Source organism: Zonotrichia leucophrys, chromosome 1 (assembly GCF_028769735.1).
Source record: "Zonotrichia leucophrys gambelii isolate GWCS_2022_RI chromosome 1, RI_Zleu_2.0, whole genome shotgun sequence".
NCBI lineage: Eukaryota > Metazoa > Chordata > Aves > Passeriformes > Passerellidae > Zonotrichia > Zonotrichia leucophrys.
In genome coordinates this window covers 31760814-31781411 of record NC_088169.1, presented here as the reverse complement: position 1 = coordinate 31781411, position 20598 = coordinate 31760814, and the positions used below count along the sequence as shown (strand labels likewise).

The following is a 20598-nucleotide window of genomic DNA, read 5'->3' as shown; positions in this document are numbered from 1 at the left end:
TGAGCCTGTGCGCGGGTGTAAGGGGAGAATGAACAACTGAATTAGTGCCTACCTACACAGCTCACACCATCTGCTTTCACAGTTGTCCCCAAAGCTCCAGTTGTGTCAACATTCAGCATGTTCCCATAACACTCTGAACAGCCTAAGAACACGTGCTGGTTTCAGCTGAAACCAGCACAGAGCAGTCTTTACAAGCAGATGTCAGGCCAGTGCAATGTGTGACTCATGCTGTTAAAATGCTTTCAGATCCCTGACTGAAACCCATGGCATCCTTTTGATACTAGTGCAGGTGTTTGTGCTAGCAGATGCAGTCATGGTGTGTATGGCCTTCTCTGGAGGGGATTACCTCTTAGGCTAGCTCATGTACCTTGTGAACTGGTGCTTTGTGCCCAATTCATCTCCCCTAATTACCTGAAACTTAGCTGTCCTGGTCTAAGCTTGTGACTTGGGCTGCCTGCATGGCCAGTAGAGGAAGGCATCTCAAAAAGGCAGGTTTTCTATTCCAAAATTTTTTAAAAGTAAAGAAAAAAACATGAGAGTCAATTGAAATCCTACACTATTTATTGGCTCCAGCTTGCTTTTCCATAGCTACAAGAAAATCAAACAAAAGAAACATCCTTCAGTTACACCCATTACAATTTATCTGACTTGCAGATTGTTTGACTTGCAATTTATCTGCATTTATCTGTTGTCTTAACACAACATTGCAGAAGGGAAAACACACAAACATCAACTGAGAGGAACATTTCATCTAATGGAATACAGACTTTGGTACAGTGAATCATTTACAAGAATATTAGACAAAGATCAGAGACCTGACGTGTTTGCTGCAGGATGTCTCCCCACATTCTCAGTGCACTTCCTGGAGACAAATGGGCTTTGTATCTGCTGGCAGTGTTCTGGAACAGCTGGCTCAGAGCTCTTCCCACCCCCACTGGTCTTACAAGAAACAGAAACACCTAACAACTTGTGCATCCTCCCAAACACAGCAGGAATTCTGTTCTACAGCAAAAACACAATTAGAATTGAAAAAATGAAATCGCTTTTAATTTAATTTTAAGTCACATTGCTAGGAACTGTGGAGGAGCCTTGTCTGAAAACGGCTGCTCCCCTTCAGTTATAGGATGCAGTAACATGCTGACAATGGGAAAATGGGCTTCTGGATTTAATGACATTTTTGCAGGCAAAGATCCAGGAACAATAACATAACCAGAGCTGCAACTGCTCAGCATTCGGATATGCAGAGACTGCGCCAGGCCCCTGTTGTTATCCCCTCTTGCACAGGAACAACAAAGGTCAGCAGCCCCAAATTAGCAGGCGTTGTGGTTTCCAAGCTGCTGTAGCTGTGCAGCAGTGAGGAAACAGCCGCTGGATGGCAGAGCTCCCGCGGCAGAATCCATCCTGACCCGCTTCTCCCCACGGCAGATTTTGAGGGTGTGAAATGCCGTTTTGCTCTTTCAGCAGCTCTTTTGCATTCTTAGCGGGGGAATTCGTCCCGTGTCATTGCACTGAGAGATTCTGTAAGTTTTTGCTGTGCTGTTGATACTTCCCATAGAGAATCAGCTGCACAAAGTCACAGCAGCTCATGCATGGGGCTCTTCAGGTTCACAATTATGACTGAGTGTAAAGAAGGTTAAAAAAGGAAAGTGCATCTGACAGGAAAGAGAATAGAACAGATGTGGCTCAAAACAAGTGACATTTAAAAAAATTCAAAAAGCACTAAAGGTGATTCACAAACCAGTAATCTCCAAATGGCCTGTGCTACTATTCCCTTATTTTTGGGGCAGAAACATAAAGGATGTACTAGTTTGCTTTCTCTGTATCACAGTAATTGAGGCACTCCCACCATGAACAACTTTATTTTCTGCCCATATGTTCTATACAAACCTCCTTTGCCACACCTGGACAGTTTCACCTGAATTCCCTGGGTCTTTATTTACACTCAGCTAGCTCTTCAGCCTCCATCTAGAGCAACCTGACAGCTCTACTACTGAAATATTTTGTGCGTATGGTAAGTGTAGGATATCCACCTGTAGTACATATAACAAGGGCCACAGTGATCCACTCAAAATCAGTATCCATGATACATTAGCAAGCAGCTCTTTATTGATCACAAGAGTCTCAGGGCAGGGACAATTTGGCTTACCCAGAAGCCAGGCTGCAGGGCACTGGACCAGATTTAGTAGCAGCTACTCATCACTCTTCTGTCATGTGTGTGGCAGGAAGGAAAAATTGCCACTGGCAATTAAATGGTTCAGGACAAACATCTGTGGGATAATCTGGTCCTCTGTTATGGCATTTATGGCTCAGGCATGCAGCTGTGTCTTTTTAGAGTTTGTCTTCATTTCTAGAGGAAAGATACAAAAATATGCTGCAAGGATTTTTATTATTATGACAGGAATCTATAAACCTGGTTTCTGTAACTATGCACACACCCAAACCCCTTTAAAAACTTTGTTAATTTCTTGATCTGAATCAGCTAAGGGGTGGCTGAATAAGCAGGGAATTAATAAAATAAAACCTGATTTAAAGGACAAAAATGAGTCAAATTTCTCCTTGCCTGCTTTGAAACAAGAAACCTTTCCAGTTCTTGGAAATTGAGTGTGGAAGACTGAATACTGCAGCAGTAGAGTCTCAGGTCAGCCACATCCTCCTGTGTGGGTTTTTCCATGTTCTTGAATATTTCTTCTAATTGCTAATTAGCTTAATAAGAGGTGGGTAAGAAGTGAGTGATCCTAGTTATGCTTTCAGGGGAGAAACCAGGCTGACACAAGCTTCCCAAGGCAATCAAGCCCATTTGAGCTGTGGGAGGTTACCCAGCCTGGGTTAGGAAGGCACAGTGCTCTGGCTGCTGGGAGAAGGTCTGTGTCCTGAGGCTGCAAGATGGCCTCATGGGGAAATGCAGGGATTTGTAGATGGGTGAGACATGTGAGGAGCTGGCAAAACATGGATGAGAGGTGCAGCATGGAAGGGGCAAGCTGCACCTGAGCTGTAGTATAGACAACCAGTGTCACTGGAAACTGAAGAGCTTTCAGAGGAACATTTCCACTAGAAGCAGGGGAAAGCTGACAAATACAGAGGAGTATCTAGTTTGAACTCACATGATCTGCAAGGTGAACGAGGCTGATGTTCAGTTTACCTCTGAAAAAAACATGAGGAGAATAAACAGGACAATCACAATAGGTGAGAAAGACAAAATTAACAGAATACAGTGGCAAGGGCAATATTAAGCAACAAATCAAAGACAAACTTGCAGGTGTTTTTGTACAGTTGCTAGAGACTTCAAAATCAAGCCAGAACACAAATGCCTGGACCAAATGACAACCCTGATGCAGAAGGTGTCTCAGAGTCTCGGTGGAGGCTAGAAAACCAATGAGATACAGCACTGCCAGCTTCACAGGAACCACTGAGGAGGATGTGGAGGTGTGATGCTGTATGTAGAGGGATGCTCTATGTGAAGGATTAAAATGTTACAGCATAAAAATACAGGAAAAGAAAAGCACCCTAAAAACCTGTGGGTGGAAATCCCAGTTGCTACTGATAAAAATGCTGTAGTAGGACTGTACTATCCTTTTTCAGTTCTGTGACAGTGGTCAGTGAGGCCAGAGGAGCAGTAAATGTGGGATGGTGGCGTGAGTGGGAGCCTGCACACTGGCTGGATCAGTGCTTCATCAGGAGGAGGTGCAGAAGCAGAATTTTTGGTTGCAATAAATCCTGGCTTCTAGGAGGAGCTGGTTGAGGAACTGACAGAAACAAATGGTAGAGTGAGGCACAAGGATTTTGTGGAGGCATAGTATGTAAGAAAATAAAGATTGTGCAGAAGGTAGTCTCACACATGAGGAGTTGCAGCTGTACTAATCACCAAAGATTAGGAACAGGCTTGCCCTTAATAGGCCACAGCTGTGTCCAATAAGATGAGTGCTACAAAAGAGTGGGTTAGTTGGGTGAGAGGACATCTGGGGTTTTGTTGGTTGTGCTGTGAAGAAGGAGTCAGGGCTGCAATGAGATGCCCATGAGAAATCCCCAAGAAGATATGGGAGCTTCACAATAAGATGACAATAGGATTTTGTGTGAGAGATGTTGGTGGGAAACTACTCTGAGGTTGCAATCCTACAATGGGATCTCTTTTAACACTGAAATGGGAAAAAGCAGGCCATGTGCATCCAATCTGGGAGTATTCAGTTTCCAGGAAGGCAATTAAATAACCTGAGGCAAGCATTCGAAACAGTTACCCCCAGCTGCAGCACTGGCTCCATGGGGGTCCCTGGGACCGCAGGCTGGTGCCTGTCCTGGGCAGTGTAAGAGGCTCTGTCCTGGCTAGGAAATCCCAGCCCAGTTTTGTAACGAGTAGCAAAGCAGAACAAACACAGTTATTCAGCACTGCCTTCATGTGCTGGTGTTTCCCTTTGTTTTCTGCATATCTTGGAGATAGGCACAGACACGTGGCTCAAACAGATCCAGCTGCAGCATTTGGAATCAGCCATCAGAACAATCTGCTCTCCCACGTAGCTTAGGGCTCTGACCCAACAGGGACTTGGTTTTGACAGTGTTTTCCTGCTGCTTCAGTTACTGCTGAAAGAGGGGGTTTAATTGGTCCCTCTGCATGATTTCTATGAAAACCCAGTTGCTGCAGCTCCAGTCTCCAGGCAGATCCCTGCCTGAGCCACGGAGGGATGAGCCCGTGCCACCTGCAGCTTAACAAGTTGATGAGAGAGAAAAACTCCACCTCACACTTGCTCTTTGCTGTAGGAGGCACATTTAAATAAATATCCCAGTAGTAACATCAGTTGTAAAACCAAATCACAGGTCCCCATCAAAGAAGGTTTTTCTTCCCAGTCTGCAATTTGTTTTCCATTTGCTGACTGCTGATTCTGATTCAGCAGTGTTAACTTGGAAAGGGCCTTAAACAACACCTATTGCATTTCCCCTCTCTGCAAAACATGACTGCAAAGAGGGCAGGTTTAGGGTTAGGAAGAAAGTCTTTCCTGTGAGTGTGGTGAGGCCCTGGAATAAGTTGTCCAGAGAAGTTGTGGATGCCCCATCCTGAGAAGTGTTTGAGGCCAGGTTGGACGGAGCCCTGAGCAACCTGGTCTAATGGGAAGTGTTCCTACCTATGGAAGGGGAGTTGGAACTTGGTGATCTTTAAGGTCCTTTCATCTCAAACCATTTTGTGATTATATATGATGTACGGCAACTTGTACGTGTTGATCTGGAATGTTGTTTAAAACACCTACAAAATTGCTTCGTTATCCTGAAAGTTTTTTTTTAATTATCCAACAAATTTGCTGCTAAACTCACTGCTATTTGTCTTGCCCTCAAGGGGAATGGAAGCTGGTAGGTCCTTGTCCTTTGTTTCTTTTGTATATTAGAAAATCATAACTATGTGCTTTCTCTCTCTCTTTTTTTTTTTTTTTTTTTTTTTTTTTTTTTTTTTTTTTTTTTTAATGGGTCAAGGGGAAGATCTAATTCCTTATTTCCACAGGCTGTACTTTCCATCAGGGTTGTGATCATCCTGAGCATATTTTTGTTGGTGCAACAGGCACAAACACTGTTTCCAAGCCTCACTGACTGACAGCTGAATAGCTGAGAGAAGTGTTACCCCAGGTGCTTCACACACAGTGCTGTAACAAAGATAACCTCACAAATGAGATATTCCTTCTTTTTTATTTCTTCTGTCTTTGACATCAACTTTGCTTCCCACCAGGATCGCCAGCCCTTTCTGTGGGATGGTTGCTCACCTCCTACACTGCTGCTTGACCTCATTGAGTGTTTTGCACCTGTGTTTAATTGATTCCTGTGTTTGGTTCCTAACAGGTTTTCACAGTTTCTAACCACAATGGAAGTGCTCGTGTTCCCTTTCCATGTAGCCCATGGTTAGATAGCTCACATCCTCCATTCATCTTCTGACTGCAAATTTCAGCGACACTGCTCTAGGACAGACTTGTGTATATCCACTTGGAAATCTCATGAGTTTGGCCAGAAGCTACCGCTAACCAGTGCTTTTTCCACTTATTTTAAAGCCCTTCACATACGAGGGAAATTCATATTTCTGCTGAAAGCATTATCACCCTCATGTTATGGCACAACCATGGCCTCTCTCTTGGCCACTTACCCAGTTAGATAAAGATTTTAATTGATCTGAGATGGCTTCTCCCTTCCAAGCCAGGCTGCCAGCACCCTCCTGACAGCTTCTTGCTGCTTTGTTGTCCCACAGGATCTCCTGAAGGATCCATTCAATCCTTTACTCTAGCACCTTCCTCAATATTTCAGGCAGGTGTCTTGGTCTTTGATTCCCTGGAACTTTTTTTCCCCTTTGCTTTGGCTTTTCTCTTTCCTTGCTTGTGCTTCTGCTTTTTCTGATATGTTACTTGGTACTAGATAATTTGCTTTGCAAGATGTCTGTTGTTTTGGGGTTTTTTTTTCAATAGGCCATGGGTCAAAAGGGTGACCAAGAGTGCGACTGCAGCTGCTCTGTCTACATCAGGCAGAAAAGGAGCTTCCAGCAACATGGACAGAGGTGACCAGAAAAGATCAGAGAGGAGCAACAATCTGAACTCATTATTTGTCAGGAAACCTTTTGCTCAAATCTTAAGGCAGCATGCTACTGTTAAAGTTTCCCTGTTTATTTGCTCCTTACTACCAATTTATCAAGCTTCAACTAATTTTCTGCAGAGATTTTCTGTATTTGCTACAAAGTGCTGGTACCCTAAAACAAAATTTGGAACAAAATATGGAATTTCCATAATTTGGAATTTTAAATAGACTTTAAAATCTAAATAATCCTTTGTGGTGACGCTGCACAACTCAGCAGGCAGGTCTGCAGGCCCTTGGGTGTTGCTACCACAATGTGAAGCAGCAGCTTCATAGCTTCAAATTGGGCTCCTGAGGAGCTCAGAGATCTGCAGGGGTGGCAGCACCAATAGTGCTGACAAGGAGCTTCTGGCAGCAACTGGGGATGACGTGAAGGCAACCAAAGAAGGCTCCACTCTTCTTCACCCTTGGAACTCAAGCCCCAGCTTTGTACACAAAGTCAGCAATGAGATTCCCTGCCCCATGTGAAATTTATACTGATCTACCAAAAATTCATTCATAGGCTTTACATAAGAGGTTTATGTAACATAGGTTTACATAACATAATGCACCAAAGGCTTCATCCTATGAATTTTACATAAGTAATGTTAAGTAAACAACAATTATGATACATTTCATAAGTTTGTATTACAAAGTAATTATTTTAGTAAAATTATATTAATATAGTGCAGATTTCATTAAGGACTAATTTCAATATCTGTGTTGCTCAGCACTGAACTGTTTATGGTAGTCTTAAAAAAGAAATCAGTGACATTTGTGACAACATAGGGTTCCCTCTGGTCTCCAGAGGTGATAAAATTAATTTGCTTGTAATGTATGTTAATCATGCAGAGTCCTTGCCATGATGGTAAGCAGATGAGGGACTGGCAAGACAAGGGGCACAGTGTTAAAAGTGCTCTGCTGGCAAAAGCTGCCTCCAGTCCAGCTCTCATGCTGCCTGTGTTGACCCTGCCTGGCAGCTCAAGCACAGGCACAGCACTGCCCCTTGCTGCCAGGCAAGGACTGCCAGGAACATCTCTTCTGCATCAGCAATGGTGGCAGCTGGAAGAAAAATACTCTGACGCCTCCAAAATGGTTATTTGAAAGGCTAAATGTGAACATTCCTATTACCATGTTCACAATTTTGGGTCAGCAGCCAGACTCAAGCCCAGCTCTTCTGACCTATCCGGTCTGCAGCACCGTTATCCTCTCTCTGTTCTCAAATTGAGTTTTAGACCCTTCCAAGAGTCCTGAATGGGGTTATTTACTCAAGCTGTACCCACAGCTACCCACTGAGTCCCATGAAACTGAAAAAAATAAACTTTGGGATTTAACATTTATCTTTATTTCTGTCTTATTCTCATTATTGTTCTCTAATTAATAAATTGGCACCAAGAGACCCATCCACTTTCAAACAGACCAGAGCTCATTCACTTCTATTAGAAACTGGGATTCCTGGCACAGGGACAGATGCTGAAATGCTTTTAAATTTGGAGGAACCTCAGCATAAATATGCCAAAGTTAAAACAGGAAAGTTGTGGGGTTTTTTACCAAAACTATTACTGTGATATGGTTGCTGGTGTGGGTACGTATGGGGCTGACTCCTGCTCCAAGAGCTGCTCACTGATGGAAAGCCATTTTGCCTGCTGTGGCACTTGCAGTATTTTCCATATAGATGCCCTGATGAGGTCCCCAGCTGCACCATGGCCATGGATTCAGGAGACAAACCAAAGATGTTTAGTATTGTTCCCCTGAAGGCTGGCTACAGGAACACTCAGCTACTGCAGAGACCACTGAGAAATCTCTTCATTGCTCCTTAGCCAGCAGCACCAAGGCAAGGAACACAGGCTATTCATGCCCTGTTTTGGCCATGGAGAGGAAAGAAGGTGGATGCAGATGGGAAGAGCACAGCTGATGCCCAGGGAGAGCTGTTTGTATCCATGTCTGGGAGATGCACAAACAGCCCTGGGGTGCAGCTTTGAACAGGAAAAGTCAGCTTCCTCACTCAAAATTTAAACATTGCTGGTATGTCCCCATCTGCCTTTCAAAGGCCCTGAGCTGGTGGGATCTCATCCCTGGGGATCTCCTGGAAGTCAGTGCTGAGCTTGCCCATCAGTGAGCAGGGGGCTGGGATTTGCTGGAGTGAGCAAGGTGGCATTGGCAATGCCACCAGCATCGGTCCTGCCAGGAGACCTGAGGAACTGCTCTGGGTACTACAGCACTGGGCTGTAGTGGGTACTACATCCCTGCTGGGCCAGTCTGCAGAGGGGAGGCTCCGTGGTGGGGTGGGTTTGAGACCTAGAACCCATTTCTCTTAAAGTACTGGGCTCTCCTAATCACGCTGTTGACGTAGTTGTAGTCGCTGCTGCATGGGTCTGCCTCGTAGACCTGGACGTTGCCCATTCTGGCATGGTAGGTGCAGATTCCCCCTGGAAAGAGTTAAGAAGTTGTTATGGGCTTGTAAGTAAGAAATAGGGATTTAAGAGCAAAAATTCGTTGCAAAAAACCACCATGCATCTCATCAAACAGGAACTGCTTGACAAAGTGCAAATTGTGCATTATTGTTGAAAAGTGACTGATTTTGTAAAATCTTTATTGCTGTAGTGAAGGAAGCCATGTCTCTCTCCAAATGCAGGTGTAAATGGAACACTGTTACCAGGAAAGGGTGTAATCAGAGGAAAGGAAGGGCAGTAGCAGAGCAAGGAAGGGAGAGTAAGAAATAGCATAGGGTGAACAAACCAGCACACAGCATAGACTACAAGGAAACCTGGATACAACTTAACAGGTTGCCACAATAATTCTGTTGTGTTGTGATGCCTCAGTTTCTGCATTCTCCAGTGACTTTTCTTTAGTTGCTTTCTATCTTATTTATCCATCTAACAGCTATTTCTCATTGCCAGTCTGCTGGTCTGGTACTGCTTCTGTTAAACTAGAAAACTTTGGTTCTGGTTGTTATTTTGGGGCTTTGGGGGTTTATTTTGTTAGTTTGGGGTTTTTTGTGGGTTTTTTTTTGTTTTTTTTTTTTTCATAAGAGATGCTGTAAAATCTGCCAGATTGATGCTCCTTTTCCCTTAAAAGTGACACCAACAAGCACACAGCACTCCCATCAGCCCTCCCTAGTCCAAAGCCCATTCCGTACCTCTCAGCTGCCGGTCCCAGGACCAGGTAGGATGTCTCGCCCGTACTTCATTAATGGAAAGAACCAGGATATTTGAGCACTGATTTATGTGTTCTTCACTATCCCACGTCACAGAAGGTTGCACTTGCTGCCTGCTGATCTAGGAAAGACAAGCAAGAAAATGGGTTTCCCTCTGAATGCCTCCCCCTCTTCGTTGCACTCCCAGGCTTTGACTCAATGAATGACCTTATTCAGGACAGCCTTGGATACAGAGGGATGGCAATAAAGTGCTCTTTCAAACACAGAACAGTGATTTGCTGAGATAAAGCCCTGGGGTATGCACTACATTACTGTTGCTCACGCTTGTCACCCTGGAGTACCTGCATCAGGCCGTACTTCTGTCGCGCGCGGTCCCAGCCGTTGTCCAGGAGCAGGCCCACACGGCTCTCCTGGGACATGATGGCACCGATGAGCGCTGGATCCAAGCACAGGTTTCTGGCTACTCTCTTAATTGGGATCTCGTATCTCCTCAGGCGTGGCAGGTCTGCCTCAGCCGTCCTCCGTATCATGGCATATCCTGCTGCGTAGGGAAAGGCAGATTTACACACAGCCCTGCCCAAACGCCTCGCTTCCCTGTGAGCAGGTGTGTCAAAGGAGTACTCAAGTGTTCAAGAAATCGCATCTACATCAAGTTGGGCAGTAGGTTTTGAGGAACAAGCACAGCTCTAACTATGGCCAGGGAGCTGCTGTTCCACTAGCCAAGGATGACCAGGAAAATAGGGAGGCTTCTTAGGAGGTGGAATGCATGGTCCTCTTCTTCTGCTGCACCTCTGTGTTGCAGTGTGATGTCGTGGTTTGCCTCAGATACCCCAGGTTCCTCCCTGCCAGGTGTGTCAATCATCTCTCCTTTCCACACCCTGACCCCTGCTGAGCGCTGTCTGTCAGTCCTGGCATTCCAGAAGGGCATCAAATGATTGGCAGAATTCAAAAGATACCTTTCACCCCTGGAGAGACATTGGGCCATCCAGGTGTCATTTGTCTCCTGAGACTTCCCCCCTACCTGGTTGGTGGTCCCTCGTGCCCCTTCCCTCCCACTCTCCCCGGGTTAAAAGGAACAACAACCACACAGTTCAGAGTCCTGTTGGAGCTGTTATTGCATTCAGAGGCCTGTGTGCCAGGAATAAAGCTCTGGATCGAAACCCTCCATCAGAACCAACTCCTTTCCTTCATCCTCGCCTTAAAGCTTCTCTGCCAAGGTAAACCTGAGCTCCTGCATGCCTGGACTTGTCCCAAGCGCCCAGCTGCAGCATCCAGCTAGCCAAAGGTGTCTCTGAGGTGAAACCACCACAGTTGCTGCCTTTTGGTCAAGCAGCAAGGGCCAGACGAGCCCAGGCACATTCCATCCGGCTATATTGGTATTATTCCAATACCTCTGGAGTCAGAGAAGTGAAGTTTTTAAATGGATTTGAAAAAATTGAAGGGTGTATTACTACAGATTGTCCACATTGCAGTAACAGCTATGTTCTATCTCTAGGAAGTGGGGGCTTTTATAAAGCAAATTTGGAACAGTTTGTAAACAAGCAAGCAGGTTCAGATCTATTCTTGAACTCTCACAGTCAGGTGTCTGCCCTGGAAAAGTCTACATCCAAGGAACATGGAGATATCAGCAGTAGGAATGTGACACAGTCAGCTGTGTGCTCACAACAGGCAGTAGTATCAGGCAAGAAAGAGAGAAATGTGAAGAACAACATGCCAGCACTCAGGACCTGGCTCTGTGTATCCTACCCTGGGAGCAGAAAGCCCTGGAGGCTGATGCGAAAGTCCTGGCTGATGAAGAGGCTGTTTTAACTGAAAAGAGGTGGTACTATTTCCTTTTCCTTTAAGGCCAAAGATCCTGACTGTGGCACATGAAGTTTGTCCTTCCACTTCCCATCAGGTCTGTAGGCTTCACCTGCTCTTTTGGGAGAGGAAGTGTTGCTTTCTCCCTTTTGGCTGTTTGAATAGCTGCACCACATTTAGTTTGGCAATGGCAGGAGGTAAGGCATCTCTCTGTCAGGTACAAACAAGTTGATAAATCAAGCAATGAATGATACATACCACAGTCAGAGGCTCTTACAGGTGTACAGGAGACCGTGGGGGCTTGAAGAGCACTTATATCACCATAGCAACTGTAACTCAGGGATGGAGCTGAAATATGAAACAGAAGTGTTTGAACACAGAAGGTCTCAGAGCAGTATTGTTCAAGTCAAGCATGAGAGAGCCCAGACCTGCAATCCACATCCCCTTGTGTTGGCCCTGCTTGTATGGTTGCCACTGGTCTCCATCAGTAATATTATCAAAGAAAGGTGGAGAACAGAAATTGGTTCTTTTCTAATTGAATATTGAAGCAAATGGATCTAATGACTGTTTAGATGAACATGCACCTGCCCTGTTAGGTCTAGAGGCTGGTGTGGGAGAGGACAACCAGAGCCTCTGCATTTATTTCAGAGGGCAGTTCCCATTCAATGCCCCTCAGTGTTTGGACCCACTCAGATGATGGCTGGTGGTCACTGAGCACCCTGGCTGGGATTGTCTGCTGTGTCCCTTGATAAGCTGGTGAGGAATTAATTCAGGAGAATGCTTGCCTCAGTCTGGGAAAATTTCCCTATTTCCCTAGTAACTGAGGGACAAATAGCCTCTATCAAACAGATCACTTTTGTGAGACCATTTCTGAGAAGGCAGGGAGATTGGATAAGGTTAGCTGGGAAAACCAAGAGGAGACATGGCTGTGACTCCCTTGGTTTCAGTCTCATCCTGCAGATGGTCTACTTTAAAAGGCATATGTGGGCAGCAAGCAGCCTCATACAGCAGCTGAGGACCTTCAGCCACACCAGACCTTACAGGGCCATGCAGGAAGGGAGCCCCAGGCCCACTGCACTTCCTCTCCAAGGTCTTTCCACAAAAAATTCCCAGTGTGCTTTTGACAGCAACCCAAACCTGTCTTACCAACAAGGGCCGAAAGACCCAGCAACAGCAGTGCAGGGATCATGGTGATGGCTCTCCTCAGCTGTCCCAGGAGACCTGGAAACACATGGTTGGCAAAACATGAAATTACTGATGATTTTCAGCAGCACTCTAGCAAAGTTGGCATGCCAAAAGCTTCCACCCTGAGGCACCCGACAGGGATGGCCTTAACTGAAGAGGAGTTGGGCAGCAGAGGAACTTTTTCCCTTTAGGGAGGTTGGGACCAGGGTTGGTTCCTTGGACTAGCAGGGGCCTTTTTTAGCCCCATCAGTTGTCATTGCTTGCTCATACAGCCCCTCCTGAAATCCCATGGTGTGTCTTTATGATGAGCACATCCACTAACTTTGCTTTAATTTTATAGGTGTTTGAAGTCTAATGTGCTATTAAGTGCACACAACCCCTGCCTCCCTATTCAAAAAGGATTTTTTTCTTGGCTCTTGGAAAAAACTTGTTTTCAAAAATCAAGAACTATGATCCTTAATACTCTGCTAAGAACATGCAAGGCAACTCCAACATTTATCTGGTGAAATAATACTTCTCTGTGTGATAGTGGCAGATAACCACTTTACTAATAAATGTGTATGTTGTGCCTATTAATAAAATTCCAAAATATAATCAGATTATAGCTATCAAATGCAAAAAAAATTGACTATATTTGCCTTGCTGATGAACACATTTAAACTGAGCAGCTTTTATGGCTTATAAATATTTGGGTTTTTTTTTCCCAAGAAGATTTCAAACACAAAATACACCACGAATCTTGTAGGCAATTCACACTAATCCTGTTTAGCATCATCAGTTAAACATTAAAACATTATCAGTTTTAATAGCGTATGTGGTCATTTCTCTAGACTGTGTTTCTACTGCAAACCAGATTATATGGATGCAGAAACACAAATAATCCACCAGCATCATTGGAAAGACTCTCTTGTCCTGACTGAGCTTTTTCAGGCCTGCAATGCCCATGGCCAGATCAGGGTACACCCAGTAGCTCTGTTTGAGCTCTAACATTAAGGCTAAGTATTCACAAGCCCAGATAAACACAGTTTGATCCAACACCTATGAAATCCATCTGTGTCCCCATTGAAAGCTACAGGTTGTAGCTGTTTTCACATGCAGGAATTTTTTTCACTCCACTCCCATCACAAAACCTCACAGACCTTCTACAGAAACACCACAGCAATCACAGTATTGGCAAAATGCTAAATCAAAACAAATCAAGTCTTCTGGTTCTAAATAAATATTCTTTAAGTGAATTCAGACTCACCTGTATTGAGTTGTCCTTCCTCTGAGGCAGGTCCCTTGATGACTTTTATATATATACATAGGAAAAGGTATCCACCCTATGGGCTTTGGAATGTTAATTCCTACCTATTGTGATGACTGTTTTAAAGTACACTAAGTAATATATATTAAGAGCTTAGAACTCCAAAGATTTCTTTCATCCAAAGATTTGCACAAAGGGTGGTTAGTCAGACTCAGGACAACTCTGTGAAAGGAAATAAACACTGTTTTTCCTCCATCAATAAGCACATTGATGCACAATAAATGACTTGCAGAAATTATTGAAGTGAATCAGTGGCAGAGGCCAGGCAAAAAACAGATCCATGTGGAGTCCCCTCCTTGCTTTGCATCTGGACATATTTCTGGAAGGATTGTTTTTGTCTTGGTTCCTCAATAGTTTCAGATAGGCAAGCTTTTAATTAAGTATCATACTTAATTAAGTACTATACTTTAATTAAGTACCATATGAATTTTAACAAGGACAATTAAGGAAAATCCTCCCACAGCTTCATTGTTTACAACAAACCTAATTCAGGACGGGCACTTGACTACTTTGAGAGCACAGGCAGGGTCTGAGTTTAAGATGTGGGGAGGCAGGAGGTTGCAGCAGAAATTAGGAGGAAGAAACTGGTCTCCCAGAAAATGGAGTTAGTGGGGACACACAGAGGGTCTCTGAAAGACTTGCACTCTGCAGCCAAGACGCTTTTCACATATCTAAAACATCTGAGTTACTTGGAGAAGGAAAGAGAGTTTGGGAGACCAGTGCCCTTCAATCCTGTTCTGTTTGCCGCATTTTTCTGCCCAGCATGCATGGAGGTTAGGAAGGCAAAGATTTTCTTCTGGTTGCTTTCTCTTCATTATTTGATGCATCACGAATCCATCTATTGCCATTGCTCTTTTGGGACTGATGTGGCAGGTAGGAAATGCTGTTTTGGCCAGTTACTAATGAATATGTTCAAAACCAGGCATTGTTACAGGAGGTTTGGTATAAGGGTTAAGGTGAGTGTTAAATACAGAACTCCTACTGAAACCTTCTCAAGGATTACAACAAAGCTAGGCAATAATTCTTTGTGCTCAAACCTGGTATCTTCTGTGGTATTTTAGACTAGGCTATCATGTAATCCTTTTACTGGGCTTTAACATTTTGAACAGCAGAAGCTAAAGTTTGACATAATGTAAGGTGCACATCTTTGTGTTGTCATGGTCTAACACTTAGAAAATGGAAACATCACATGTACAGTGTGCTTTAGTCCTTGCAAAGGCAATAGCTACAGATTAAATGCTGGAGGGAAGAACAAGAAGAAGAAATTATCTGGGAAAAGCTCATACTGCACAGCTTGATGGCAGCAAACCCAGTAGGGGTTTATCCTTTCACATTACTTTATCCTCTACAGAACAAGACAATAATTTTGTATTAGAAAGAAATGTATTCTCTTAAATAGATTTTAACAATTTAGTATTAACATCTAGGTATGCTTTATAAAAACAGCATCATGTTAGTGACAAAAACTAATGTTCCTCTGTCACTGAGCCTGTGTTCATGCTGATGACTTGGGACCTTCTTTGAGAAGTAGCCTATAGTCTTAGGTAAGATTTATTTCCTAATGTGTTGTCCACTTGCTGATGGTCCTTGAGATAAAGTTTTTAATTGAAATACTGTCTTTGATACTTATTTTTCTCTTTCATTTTTTACCATGTAATCACATTTTTCTACATTTCACAGTAGTCACATGAATTCCTAATGCCTATTCTGCATTGCATTGCTCCTTATATAGTCATTGAGTAGTGGATGTTATGTTTTAAATGCAAATTTTTATCTGTGCTGCTATAAGCTCTTAGGACCCTGGGACAGATTCCTTGTATTCATACAAATTCCACTGTAAGCCCAAATAAGAGGATACTTTTTCAATTGCTCCTTATATACTCATTGAGTAGTGGATGTTATGTTTTAAATGCAAATTTTTATCTGTGCTGCTATAAGCTCTTAGGACCCTGGGACAGATTCCTTGTATTCATACAAATTCCTCTGTAAGCCCAAATAAGAGGATACTTTTTCAGCACTGTTATGGACTTCTTCTCACTCAAACCCTCTTTATCCACACAAAATTTTCCAGCTGTCTTTTAGAGTAAAAGCCAAAAGCAAGCAGCCTCTATGGAAACATGCTTATATATACTGAATGGAGCAGGGCTCTCAGCTAGTGCATTTGTCCAAGGCACCACCACCTAATGAGAGCTGCATGATGTTAGAAAACACCATCCTCTGCTAAAAGGTCTTTGTGGGGCTGTGTGAACACAGAGCATTGAGTGTAGGTGAGCCACGTAATGAGAGTGGGCTGCATCTGTCACTAGCACAGCACATATTTTCATTTTTATGATAGATTTAATTTGGAAATTTTCATCAGGAGGAATGTCAATACCTGTTCTCCTTGTGCTGGATTTGGTCAGCACAGTGTGTGACTGGGAGGGAAGGGATGGAAAGTCAAGGAAAGAGAAGGAGTTCACTTATCAAATAGTATCTGCATCTTCTTAAATTTAAGAAGCAGGAAAGGTTCCTGGTATTCATGGGCATCCTGGCATTAAGCTGCAGTCAGTGACCACAGACGCACTTTCTCTGTGATCTGTCAATGACACTGTTGGTTACATTCAGGTAAAGGGAGAGCAGAGTGGACAAAAAATGTCACCTGACACAATAGCATTTTCCCCTTACATAAACTAGAAGGGACCACTCCTGAGATCTAAAGCACACCAAGGTTCAGTACCAACAGTTCTTTCCTACTCACAGATTTTCACTTTATATTTTTCCCCCTCATGCCAAGGGAAGTTTTTTACTTTCTGCTTGATGGAGAAGTGATCAAGAATGAGAAAGTTTTTTACTTTCTGCTTGATGGAGAAGTGATCAAAATTGAGCATCAGTTTGAAAAGGATTACATGCTGCACATGTTGTTCTCCTTCAGGTTCCAGGTTTTAGCATCACATGTCACTGGGTGGTGAGAATACCATCTGAAATTACTTGGAATGATACTCACATTAATTATTGTCTCCATTGTGAATTTCAGCTTGTTTCATAACATCGACAGGGAGATGAATTTCCCAGGTTGTTCCTTTTGTCTGGGATGTAATTACAGGTAACACCAGGTATTCTCAGACTTTGTAACTGCTTTATAGGGAAGCTGCCCATCACTGCTGACGTAGGTTGGATACCTACCACTAGCTGACCAGTTAAAGATGCATCTGTAGCATCATCTCAGACAAATCCTCTACTGTTGTCCTTCCCAGCTTTTAAAGGGACACACCCAATTTAATAGTTACATTTCCATAGGTTTTTCTTTCTAACATCTAGTATACCAGGAAGTAATCATAGAATAATTTAGGTTGGAAAACACCTCTAAGATCATTGAGTCCAGCCATTAACACAGCACTGCCAATTCTACCACTAAACCACATCCCTAAGCAACACATCTACACATCTTCTAGTCTTCAAAGTTGTAAGACATGAGGCTGTCAGTTTTCACTCTATTCAGAAGTAAACAAGTGCGGAGTGTCCCAATCTTTTCCTTTACCTTGCCTTTCTGAAGAATGCAGATGAGCATTGCAGTAACATCCCCCTCTGCATCTCTCTGGCCTTCACATAAAGTATCTAAGGCCAGAAGTGTTTATGAGGGAGGGAAACAAGTGTTTTCCTTCTGTTCTCTAAAATGAAGTTTTACCACAAGAAAGGTGTCCTAGCAAAAAGATTACTGGATTGGATTCTATGAGAGCTTGTTCACATCCCATCTTAAACACAGATCTATCACCTAAAGCAAAGTAATTTGAAGTTTGAGCCAAGTTAGTGTCCTGCACATGGGTGCAATCCCAAGCACAAATATAAGCAGGGGGATGAATGGATTGAGAGCAGCCCTGAGAAGAACTTGGGGGTGTTGGTTGACGAGAAATTCAACATGACCCAGCCATGTGCACTTACAGACCAGAAAGGCAACTGTGCCTGGGCTGCAGCAAAGTCAGCTGGGGCCAGCTGGCTGAGGGGGGGATTCTGCCCCTCCACTACACTCTCATAAGATCTGGGCTCCCAGAGGAAGAAGGATGGGCAACTGCTGGAGCAAGTCCAGAGGAGGGTCCCCAAGGTGATCAGAGGGCTGGAGCACCTCTCCTATGAAGACAAGATAGGATTAGGATTTTTCAGCCTGGAAAAGGAAAGACTCTGGAGAGACCTTATAGCACATTCCACTGCCTAGAGGGGCCAAACAAAAGAGTTGTGGAGGCACTTTGTACCAGGGCATGTAGTGATAGGACAAGGGGGAATGGCTTCAAACTCACAGAGGGTAGGTTTGGGTTCGATACAAGGAAGAAAGTCTTTGTGTGAGACGCTGAAACAGGTTGCCCAGAGAAGTTGTGGGTGCCCCATCCCTGGAAGTGTTGAAGGCCACACTGTCTAGGGCTTTGAGCAGCCTGGTTTCATGGAAGATGTCCCTGCCCATTGGCTTGGAACTAAGTGATGTTTAACCAACTTCCTTGGGTTGGATGCTTCCAACCCAAACTATTCTGTGTTTTGATTATAACTACTAAGGATATTTCTGTGTGCCTGGAATTAATGATACAAAATATTGAGGACTGTTAACATTCTAGAAAACAAACAGGAAACCATTTCAGGCTTTTTCTAGGGTGGTGCACTAACAAAAGAAATAATTAGCAAGGAGGAAGTAGATCAGGAAGGTAATTAATGTTGTTCTGTGTATCAATCATCTGATTTTCATACAATGTCATCTTGGGAAAAGCCAATCATTACTGGATATTGCATGGTTTGCAAGGAAGGTAAGTTAATTTTTAAACCATTTTTATAAGAGTCACATGTTGAGGTCATACCACCAGGCAAATGATGCTTGAATGGGCTGTGCTCCAAAATGCAAATTATATTAACACAGATTCAACACTGAATTGACACAGCTACATGGCTACCACACCAGGGTTGGCTTAGTTCAGGCAGCTCAAGCCCTGGCTGTAACAATAAATCAAAACCCAAAAAGTAGCTTTAGAATATGCACCTTATGGGCTCTCTAAAAGTAAGTTTTCTTAACTACTTCCTTTCCACCAACAAGCACCCAGTATTTCTCAGTTTACATGCACTTAAAATTAACCAAATTTGAACAAGGTATTTTTGGGTGGTGCTCTGGGATGTTATGTACTGCTTTAGCCAGTGTGATGTGTTACCTTAAATTGATGAAGTAGGTATGAACATAAGTTGCCTTCTGTAGCATATGATACTGGAACAGTGCTCTGCAGAGGGACAGGGAACAAGGAGCAACTGGCAGACCACAATGTCTTGGATCACCACAATCATATTGGACTGGCTGAATGCTGAAGGCTCCCAAGCATGATCCAAAGAACAAAAGATCTGAGTAAATCTTTTTTGTGTCAAATGTGGTGCAACTTATCTCTATTTATCCTTTAAATGTGGCTCAGGAGCAACATCCTCCTCAGAGGAGTTCTCAAGCAGACTACTGTAACATCAAGCACCCTCACCTTCTGATTCTTAGAGGCTTTTCTTCAGCTCCAGATCATAACTCTCAAACTGTCACATGCAGCTCTTCTAAAGAGACAGATCAGCCACTCTTGACAGAATTTTCCTTTCAAAAAGTGGGTTACACAGCTATTGTATATGCAATGAGTACAAAAGCCATGTTATTTCTTCAGCAGCTAGTGCTTGTTTGTGTATATATGAGAGATAAAGTGACAACATCCCTCACATTGGGTTGAGAACACCAGCTTTAGCTTTACCCTTATGGGGAAGACAAAGGGATTGTCTTAGAAACTGTACTGGTCAAATCCCAAATTTCTATACAAATTTCTGTAGAAAAGCCTTCATTTTAGTATTTCTAGGAGGGGGATAGAAAAAAGGGGATTACTTGTAACATAGGACTTGACAACATCAATTCATCTTTTGAGTTGGCCTCCCTCCAGCCCTGTGACACTTGCAGGTAATCCAGCCTACTAATGGGGTCTGAGAGCAGCTACTCAGTTGATGCGCTCTCCAGAACTTGTTTCTCATCCTGCCTCTTTCTTGGACCAGACTTCTTCACACTCTCAGATCCCAAAGCTCAGCTCAGCACTTCATTTTGGGGTAGATTTTGCTCTGTTGCTAGAAAAGATTTCTAGCAACAGAGCAAAAGCCAGGATCAGTCAGTGATCAAGGAGTGTCCCGTTGTGTCCGCGTAATTCAGCATCAAGAGCTGAACAACTGAGATCTTGTTTGGTTATTATTTTTGCCTTCTGATTTTATTATTTCATACCAAACATCAGGCACAGACTTAAGCACTAATCATTATTAAAATTATATGCTGAGTTCAGGCATAAACCCCATCACTTCCCAAACTATACCTGAACGTTTCTCATCTCTTTGTTGTCCAACAACCTTTCACGGCTGACACATGCCAGACCAGGCACCATTTTGTGATTGGTCTAAGCTCAGGAACCTTAGTCAGTCATGTCCTGACATACCTCATCCATCTGTGGTAAGCAAATAATCACATAAAACTTGCATTTCTTCTGCATATTGAGAATCATTAGCATCTCATCAATCAGTCGTATGACCACTAGATTGCTGTTGATAAAGTTATCTTTTTGCTTTT

General features: G+C 43.4%; 1 protein-coding gene across 1 annotated transcript; it reads right to left on the bottom strand.

The window, feature by feature from the left end:
* Nucleotides 1-7934: 7934 nt before the first annotated feature.
* LOC135448525 (lysozyme g-like) lies at nt 7935-14014 on the bottom strand. Its single transcript, XM_064714655.1, has 6 exons — nt 13959-14014; nt 12674-12748; nt 11786-11875; nt 10069-10265; nt 9710-9848; nt 7935-8999 (listed from the first exon to the last, which is right to left on the bottom strand). The coding sequence occupies exons 2-6, from the start codon at nt 12714-12716 to the stop codon at nt 8869-8871; spliced, it is 600 nt and encodes a 199-aa protein (XP_064570725.1). The 5' UTR covers nt 12717-12748; nt 13959-14014; the 3' UTR covers nt 7935-8868.
* Between the last annotated feature and the right edge of the window lie 6584 nt (nt 14015-20598).

Coding starts and splice junctions, on each gene's coding strand:
- LOC135448525 (XM_064714655.1), bottom strand. CDS start 12,716: ATGATCCCTGCACTGCTGTTGCTGGGTCTTTCGGCCCTTGTTG. Junction 10,266..11,785: donor TGTAAGAGCCTCTGACTGTG/GTATGTATCATT, acceptor CCTACGCAGCAG/GATATGCCATGATACGGAGG. Junction 9,000..9,709: donor CTGGGACCGGCAGCTGAGAG/GTACGGAATGGG, acceptor AACTCTTTCCAG/GGGGAATCTGCACCTACCAT.